This window comes from Myotis brandtii, unplaced genomic scaffold (assembly GCF_000412655.1).
Source record: "Myotis brandtii unplaced genomic scaffold, ASM41265v1 scaffold782, whole genome shotgun sequence".
Lineage (NCBI taxonomy): Eukaryota > Metazoa > Chordata > Mammalia > Chiroptera > Vespertilionidae > Myotis > Myotis brandtii.
Genome location: NW_005371138.1, coordinates 1,455,698 through 1,465,854, shown reverse-complemented (window position 1 = coordinate 1,465,854; position 10,157 = coordinate 1,455,698). Strand labels below are relative to the sequence as shown.

The following is a 10,157-nucleotide window of genomic DNA, read 5'->3' as shown; positions in this document are numbered from 1 at the left end:
ACTAGCCAATAATGCAGTTTGTGTAAATTTGGTGTACAAACTAACCCCCTAACAGTAGATTGGTTTAATCTTACTCTAACAGAACTAGCAATTAATTCAGAAAGCAATATTACTTTTTAGGAATTAGATAATCAAGATAACAGCATTGGGATAAAATGAAGAGAATTTGTTTCAGCTTCTTATTCAATAAGCCTGCTCCTCAATTTTAGATAATGAGGATAAAGGTATCACAACCAAATATGGGAAACTGCTTTCTCTTTATTTAGGCCTTAGGAAGAAAATTAACTTTGGTCACATATTACCTAAAAAACAAACAAACAAAAAAAACCCAACAACGCCCCCCCCCCCAAAACCCCCACAAAAAAACCTTTTACATATTCCTAGATAGGACCAAATGATCAGAGATATAATTTCTTTTGCAAAACTTTGCCAAATATTATTTAAAAATCTAACATTCAATGTAATTCAACTTATATAAAGACTGCTTGAGATCACAGCATTCCAAATGTATGACAGTTATATTTCCATCCTAGCAGGTGTGAAAAGTATTTGCTCTCATGTTGCTTTGGTCCAAAAGAATAGAGCTGAATCAGTAAGAGTAAACTTAAGTACCTAACCGTTTGCCAACATTAATTTAGATTGTTATTGGCAGCAGAAATATCCATGATGAATAGTTCTACTATATCAAAGTATAATAAAATAATTCTTTTCATGAACACATCAGAGTACAGATAAACTTTTTATGAGAAAAATATGAACACAAAAAAGACAGCTACCATAAACAAAAAATAGTGTCTCCCTCAACTATTTGAAGGATAAAAAGGTGAGAATAGAGGTTTGATAATGCTAATATGAAAGGAAATTGAGTATTGTATTTATTTCTTATTTTATACAACTCTTACGCTTTACAAAATTGATTTTAGTCATGCCCATAAAAGTGTAACCCATGGCATCTGAAAGCAAACACTCTTTGTAATTACTTAAAAGGGCCTTTTTAAAAATTATAATACAAAGGTCTGTGCTCTATAAGCAGTCCTCCACTGTGCATTATAACAATAAGGCTTACTTTTAATACAAAGACTAAGTGTTTGGGAGTTATGAACCACTAGATTTAACAAACATCATTTTATAGTTGCTTTTTGCATCTTTTTTGTTTTTGGGATCCTCCTCTTCATCAGGGTGCTCAGGAGCCTGGAGTTCTTCAGCAGATTCTTCTTTTTCTGACTCTGAATCACTTTCAGAGTCATCTGGACTTTCAGGATCAGGTGAATCATCATCATCATCATCATCTCCAGCCACATCACCTTCTCCATCATGATCTTCTACCTAAAATACCAATCAACAGCTTCTTAAATAAATACAATCATCAAGTACAAAAACTAAAAAAAAACCACATTTCCTAGCCATTAAATTAACAGTTTTAAGACTGTATTATGCTCACAGGCTGTCAAAGGAAGAACTGAGGACTTCATGTGTTTTATATACTGGGACTTGAATAGGATTTTGTTTTAAGAAAAGGCTTTTGAAGACCACTCACTCACCCACGTGTCCCACCCTCTACCCTGTTTGAAAGCATGAGACAATTTTTTTAAAGTAAATAAGTTAAGTTAACTTCTGATTTATAGAAATGTGGAAAACATTGTTTTGGATATTATAGTATCAATGTTTTGCATATTACACTACTTTGGAATAATAAACCAGTAGTTATAATATCAAAAAAGATGACTCAGAAAACTAAGAGAATTCTCCCTAACCAGTACTGACATGATATATTTCATCTAACTTGAATGTTCTTCATGCCTATTTAAGATGTGCCTTAGTGGACACACACACACACACACACACACGCACGCGCACACAGGGTAAAAAAATAATGACAAAAATGTGGGATATAGGTGAGTAAAAAATGTAGTGATGTGTTCAAATTTAAACAACCATCAACTTAAAATAAGACTGCTATATTTTGTACATATGAAATACATGGTAACCAAAAGCCTGTAAGAGGTATACAAGAAATAGAGAAAGGAATCCAAACATAACACTATATAAAGTCATTAACATACAAGAGAAGAGAGCATGAGAATAAAAAAGGAAAAGAGAACTATAAAAACAAAACAATTTAATAAAGATAACGGAAATGGAATAAAAAAGCTGAGGAAGCAATTCTTGTATCAGAAAAAAATAGACATTAAAAAAAGGCTGTATCAAGAGACAAAGGATATTTCATAATTATAAAGGGATCAATCCCACAAGAGAATATAACTCTTGTAAACACCTACATACTGAACATAGGAGAACCTAAATATATAAATCAATTACTGACAGACATAAAGGGAGAGACTGACAATAAGACAATAGACGGGGACTTTAACACCCCATTGACATTGTTGGATAGATCATCCAGACAGAAAATCAACAAGAATACAACAGCCTTAAATGACACATTAGACTACATGAACTTGATAGACCACGTGTTAGGCCACAAAACAAGTTTCAATACATTTAAGAAGATTGAAATCATATCAAGCATCTTCTCCAAACACAATGATATGAAACTAGAAATTACGAGAAACAGAAAAACACAAACACCTGGAGGTTAAAAATGCTACTGCACAATGAATGAGTTAACAATGAGATCAAGGAATTCCAAAGATATCCAGAGACAAATTAAAATGAAAACATGACCCAAAATCTATGGGACACAGCCAAAGTAGTTTTAAGAGGGGAATTCATAGTAACAAAGGTCCAACCCAAGAAAGGAGAAAAGCTCGAATAAACAATCTAACCTTACAGCCAAAGGAACTAGGAAAAGAACAAAGCCCAAAGCTTTGAATAGAAGGAGGGAAAGAATAAAGACCAGGGTGAAAAAAAAAATAGTCTAAAGAAAATAGAAAAAAGTCAATAAAGCTAAGAGCTGGTTCTCTGAAAAGATAAAGAAAATTTATAACAGACCAATTACTAGTAATGAAATGGAATCAGTAATCAAAAAACTCCCAACAAACAAAAGTCTTGGACCAGATGGCTTCAGAGTTGAGTTCTACCAAAGAAAAATTAGTATCTATTCTTCTCAAATTGTTCCAAAAGAACTGAGGAAGGAAAGCTCTCAAACTTATTTTATCAGGCCAGCATTACTCTGATACCAAAACCAGACAGAAACACTATAAAAATAAAAATTATAGGCTAAGGTCTTTCATGAACATAGATGCAAAAATCTTCAACAAAATATTAATAAACTGAACTCAGCAATAATTCCAAAGATCATACACCACTATTAAGTGGGATTTATTCCAGGTATGCAATGTTGGTTCTGTATCCACAAATCAATTAATGTGATAAACCAGATAAATAAAATGAAAGATAAAAATTATATGATCTTATCAACAGATGCAGAAAAAGCATCTGATGAAAATGCAACATCCATTTATGATGAAAACTCTTGGCAACATGAGGAAAGACAACTCAAACTCAACATAATAAAGACCATATGACACACCACAGTTAACATACTCAATGTTGAAAAGTGAAAGCTTTTCCTTTAAGAACAGGAGGAAGACAAGGATGTCCACACTCATCAACTTTATTTGACATACTATTGGAAATCCTGGGCCACAGTAATCATACAAGAAAAAGATAAAATTTCCATCCACATTGGAAAGGAAGTAAAATTGTCAGATGATAATAGATGAATGAATAAAGAACATGTGGTTCACATACACAATGGAATATTACTTGGTCATAAAAAAGAATGAAATCTTGCCATTTGCCACATCATGGAAGGACCTAGAAGGTTTTATGCTAAGTGAAATAAGCCAGAGAGAGAAAGAGAAATACCATATGATTTCACTTATATGTGAAATCTAAAAAACAAAATAAATGAAAAAAAGATACAAACTCATAGATACGAGAACAAACTGATGGTTGCCAGATGGGAGGGATGTTGGGAGGATGGGTATAAAATGTGAAAGGGATTAAGAAGTACAAATTGCCAGTTATAAAAACAGTCACAGGGATGACAGTAGAGCACAGCGAATATAGTCAATAATATTGTCATTACTATGTATGGTGCCAGATGGGTACTACACTTATTGTGATCACTTCATAAGGTATATAATTGTTTAATCACTATGTTGTACACCTAAAACTAATATGGCATTTTATGTCAACTATACTGAAAAAATGTGCCCCAGCAATTACTCTAAGCAGAATTTACATAAGCTGATATCAGAAAAGTTATTAATAAATCTCTCAAAAATCTCTTATCTACAAAGACCTAGTACGGCATATAAAAATATTTTAAGTAACTAAAAATTTTATCAAATTGCAAATTAATTATCTTCCCATTTAATGAAAATACATTAATTACTACCTCACTGAAGCCAAGTCCACAATGTCTTCGATATCTTCCTGACAATTTACTGTCCATACTCTGCTGATATTGAGACTCCAGTTCTTCATTAATTTTCTTGTCTTCTTCCCCTGCATGTCCAGGGTACTTTGGTTATGTTTCAGTCAAATTAATAGAAATATTTGATTACACAAAAAAACCCTTAATACAGATGCTATTATAATCAGGGCTGATTTTTCGAACTGTGACTAATTTTACAATTAATTTTGTGGATGGGTTTCTATACCATACGACTTAATAGACATAAAATAATTGAAATATGTATTTATGATTACTTCTTTAATAGCCAACCCTTCCAACTACAAAAATGTTTATAAAAGATAAACAGCTTATATTTTCCCACATAATTCACACTGGACACAAGAGCCTCAGAAAAAGTGCCTGGAGTTCAGATATTCTAAAAATTAATTACTAAGAACTCTGGCTATTATATGTTTTAGCTTATTTATAGTCTAAAAACTATTCTCCTGAAAGTGAATAGTTACAGAAAAACCTCCAAACAAAACCTTCTGTATTCGAACAAAAATAATGAAAAGACACACAATTCTTTCAGAGGATGGTTAAATAAAATGACCTTGTAATGGCTCTCCTTTATGACTATCTTTGCATATCAGTTTACTCAAGCAACATAAACTTTTTTATCATGCAACATATGATACATATTTTTACATATATATTGTTGTATGTAGTTATTAAACAGAAAACTAAACTACGTGTGAACTTACCACATAAGAACTCGATGTTATCAATACAATCAAAGCTTTTTGTGCATGGCATTTTAATTTGTAAATAAAAGAGGAATTTCACATTTTAATCACAACTGTTGGTGCTTTTCATTATTGTCATTCATAAAGTCCCCCGTTTTATAAAGCAGTTGAATATATTTCCATTCTGCAAAGCTCAGGGACTCTTAACCTTTTGTAGCAATGCAAATTAATTAGAAATTGTTTAATACCAGAAGTATAAAATACCAATTAATTTATAAAATGTGCTACATATTCTAGGTCAGTAAAAAGCTAATTTAAATACTTTAATTGTTTTGTTAAATATAAATATAAGGTCATTATGCTCTATTATTAATGTCCATGGATCAGGATCAATTTGAAATAGGAGAAAACTTCCCTTTTCAGCAGACTGAATTAAAATCCAAACCCATTTTCAGTTCTTCTTTAAAAGTTTTCTCCCCACAATTTTTTTTAAGTTAATTTTTTCAGGCTTTGCAATGAATTTTAGTTCTTCAAAGATTTCAGAACAAAACAGCAAATAAACTATAAACCAGTAAAACATGCCAATTATAAGATATGCTAAATAATTTATAAAGTAAAAAATATATAAAGTCAATACATACTACAGTTCATAAGATGAGGCATAAAACCTTACTACCATTAAAATACATGAGTCAGTAAAAATGAAGACATAAAGGGTCAGTTTCTTGGTTAGAATATCATACTGATGTGTACTCTATAATCTCAAATCTTTTAAAAATCAAAGTATATACTAATTATTACATAATATATGTAACATGTTTACATATACTATGTACATTTCCAAGTCTAATATTTTAAATATCATTTTAATTATGTTTTAAATTTCTTACCTGTTCGGAAGTGAGATGTTGATTTGTGATCTCCTATAACAAGACGACCAGTATGTTCTTTCTATAATGAGGCAGAAAATGTATTAGAATTTGAGACCACTAATCTATATATCTAAAAGCCTAAGCGACCGTTCGACTGGTAGCTATGACGTGCACTGACCACCAGAGGACACTCTGACTGGTAGGTTAGCTTGCTGCTGGGGTCCGGCTGATCGGGACTGGGCGAGACGGGCCGGACACACCCTGGATGAATCCATGCAGGGGCCAGTTTCAGCCCGATCACCACAGGCCAGGCTGAAGGAGCTCACCAGTGCATGATGGGGCGGGGAGCGATGCAGGAGGGCTCCAGGGTGTCTGGTCCATCTCACCCAGTCCCGATCAGGACCGGCCAGCTGGGGAGGGACCCCACCGGTACACGAATCCGTGCACCAGGCCTCTAGTTTAACATAATTATTGAGTGTCTACTATATGCCTGACACTACTCCAGGCTTCTGGGATACAGTGCAGAAAAAAAGATTAAGTTTAGATCCCTGTCTTTATGGAATTTACATTCTAGCAATGGTAGGGATGGGGAGGGGAAACAAAAGTAAATTATGTATGTTAGAAGGTAATAAATACCATTAAAACACATATAAATTAAACAGAGTAGAGGAAGAGGGTGGAGAGTATGTAAAGAACAAGCTGGACTTATAAGTGGGAAGGATAGATAAATAAAAAAATGAAGACAATCTAAGTATTTTCTTTTCTAAGAAGGCCAATTAAATGAATTGCTTTAACTTTCCCACCTTCTTTTTCTGGTGCCTCAGGCATATCTCATGGAGTTTGCAAATGAGACTAGCTAGCTAAAAATGAAACAGACTTATAATGCACTTTAATAGATCTTTACAATATAAAAAATGAAAATCATTATTACTACTGATACATCACACTCAAATTGCTAGCTCATTAGTATTTGGTAGCAATGAGCACCCAATCTCAAACTATCAAAAAGAACACAATTTAAAATAATCTAGTTTTATAAAACAAATTTTTCCATTGGTTTTTTAGAGTGAGTGAGAGGAAGGTGGAGTGAGAGAAACAACGATGTGAGAGAGAGGCATCAATTGATTGCCTCCCACATGTGCCCTTACCAGAGCCAGGGATCGAACCTGCAACCCAGGTACATGCCCCTGACCGGAAACTGAACCTGTGATCCTTTGGTGTGAGGGCTGCCACTCTAACCACAGAACCACACCGGCCAGGGCCCAATCCACTCTTTATGTTCATATTCAGTTTCATAAGGTAAAGAAAGAAATTGTTCATTGACTTTGCAAAGCAATCTTAATCATTATCTGTGAAGATAGAGTTAACAAATCTTTCTATTGTAAAAGGATGACAGACACATTCTCCATACCCAAAGATACTACTGAAAGCTTCAGGCATTAATGTTTTACATGCCATTAACACATAAGCAAATCAATGATTCAATATGTTGTTTCTTTAGATTCTAGAAAATACCTCATTAACAAGATCTGAATATATAATGACAATGGTCTATTCATATCTTCTCAGCTAGTTCTCTCTGTGACCAATAAAATACTCAGTTGGCTAGGATTAGGAATATACTTTGTGTCCACAAGCCAGAACAAATCTAATCAGCCCATATAAAAGATCAAAGCTACAATTTTGCCTTGCTAGCAAAGAATTGAATGTATGCTAAATAGTCCATTTACTGGTGGCCAAATTTCTTTTTTAAATGTTCAATCCGTTCCCTCCCCTTTTATTGATATAATTCACTATTGGTAGCTATACTGCATACATTTTGTTAGTGTTCTTCCTAAGTACTTGAAGAGTTTTCATTCCACTAGGTTTAGCATGCCCTCTAAACTATTAATTATTTTATATATTCTTAGCAAATCTTTTATTTGCATGAACATAGGCGAACTTCAAAATACTTTCTATTACAAATTACAAATTATGGAAAATCTGGATTAATGAGATATACAAATGCCTCCTTTGTATAGGTCTTCATGGTTTGCATGATCTCTTCCTACCCTCAACCCCACTGCAGTAGTCTGGATAACTCCTCATCCTTTCAGATTCAGATCAATTCTATTTCTGGAAAGGTTTCTTAAACCTAAGCCAGGGGTAGCTATCCTTGTCTGTTGATTCCACGGCACTATGTGTATAGCTCTTTCATAGCAATTATATCTCTGTATTGTTATTATCTAATTTCTTCTATTACATGATGGCTCCAAACATGTGTTATTGCTCTATGTGATGCCCCCCACCTCCCACCAGACCTAGTACAGTACCTGGCATATAGTGGTCAATAACTGTTGGTAAAACTAAAATGCACAAATACATTCTCATATTAATAACAAAAACAAAAAGCAGAATTTCATTTTAAGGATCTTAAAAGGGAGAAAAGTTTCCCTATTTCTTTCACATTCTATTTTACATTCTATTTGTAGGAAGGCTATGGGGACAATGTTACAAAAATAAATGTACTTGCTTACAAAAAATAAATATCTACTTACCACTGTATTTGAATGTAAAAATGAATTGCTAGGAAAAGAGTTTTTCCAATAGGTGATGTTTTTATGGCACCTATATTTTATATCTTCTATTATGTTAATCAAAAGAATTTCACAAAAATAAATTGGGTCCGGCTGAAATCAGGGATAAAGGTTATTCCCTTGGTTACTTCTTCAAAGGCTGGAAGGAGTGATATGACCTACAAATTGGTCTGTCCAGCAATACCTTGTATCAAATCATTAGTCTAACAAATGGCAAATCATAAACTTTAACATCTTCTTTCTTCTGTAGGAGTCCCCTCAAACCAAAAATTTTTTCTATACAGTTCCTAAAGCTACTGCTCAGAGGCAATGAGAATCCTAAGAAATTGTAAGAATTTTAAGCGCTCGCTTTGGTCAGCTATATTCCCCAAAGCCTAAAATAATCATGCAGAACAGGGAAATGGGATCCAAGTATATTCAGTCCTCCATTAACATACACAGAAAAGGGCATTATTTTCACAGAAAAGAAAAAAATGCATACTGTCTGATGCTTACCTTTCCTGCACCCATAAGTCTCAAGAACTTTTGTTTTCTTTCTTCGTTACCTAAGTCTGCTGCCTCCCAATTGCTAGATCCAAGCTGGAAAAGAAATTAGCATATTAATTTGTTTTGCCTAATATTAAGTATTAAAAATTTTTAAGTTTACCAGTAAATTCTAAGTTTTTTCCCCTGTCAGTTTTAACTATGGGCTCATTCTTATTTAGGAAATTAAGCACATATATCATAAATATACAGCCAGTCCCCAACTTATGATGGTTCAACAAGATTTTTCAACTTTATGATGGTGTGAAAGTGATGCCCATTTAGTAGAAACTGGTCAGACTAAGCTATGATGTTCAGTAGGTTAAGTTTGCATTTTTGACTTAATGGTATTTTCAACTTATGATGGGTTTATTGGGATGTAAACACATTGGAGAAGCAACTTCTTCCTTTTGTTACCTCAAGGCAGAAGCTGCTATTAGGTTTTTTACAGCCAGAGAGCTTAGTTTTCAAATTTGTTTCTATCAGAATCATCTGAAGGGCTTGTTAGAACACCCCAGGAATTGCAGATTCAGTAGGTCTGAGGTAGGGCTCATAGATTTCATTTCCAACAAATTCCTAAAGTGATGCTGTTCATGTGGGCAACCAGATATTAAGACCAACTATCCCAGAGCTTCATAGGACTCTAGAGCACGTAGTACTTTGAACCCAGAGGGCTTCCAAGTTGTTAGTTTAAGTTAGCTAACTGGCTTTTGGGATATTAGGACAGTTTAACATCAGAGTTTAATGGACCCAATTTTAGTTTTCAGTTTCTTTTCTTTTTTTAATTTTATTGATTTCAGAGAGGAAGAGAGAGGGAGAGATAGAAACATCAACGATGAGAGAGAATCACTGACTGGCTGCCTCTTGCACAACCCCCACTGGAGACCGAGACTGCAACCTGGGCGTGTGCCCTTCACCAGAATTGAACCCAGGACCCTTCCGCCCATAGGCCAACGTTCTATCCACTGAGTCAAACCAGCTAGGGCATCAGTTTTTTTTTTTCTTTTTTTTTTTTTTAAATATATTTTTATTGATTTCTTACAGAGAGGAAGGGAGAGAGATAGTCAGAAACATC

At 33.9% G+C, this 10,157-nt stretch overlaps 1 protein-coding gene across 1 annotated transcript in view; it reads right to left on the bottom strand.

The window, feature by feature from the left end:
• Positions 1-238: 238 nt before the first annotated feature.
• The window catches only part of LOC102240094 (chromosome unknown open reading frame, human C11orf58), a 14,525-nt gene continuing 4,606 nt past the window's right edge, over positions 239-10,157 (bottom strand). Inside the window, exons 2-5 of the mRNA XM_005883306.2 lie at positions 9,056-9,139; positions 6,003-6,063; positions 4,367-4,476; positions 239-1,326 (exon numbers count right to left, since the gene is read on the bottom strand). Coding sequence (XP_005883368.1) covers positions 1,096-1,326; positions 4,367-4,476; positions 6,003-6,063; positions 9,056-9,139 — 486 coding nt within the window. The 3' untranslated portion in view covers positions 239-1,095. The remainder of the gene's footprint in view (positions 1,327-4,366; positions 4,477-6,002; positions 6,064-9,055; positions 9,140-10,157) is intronic.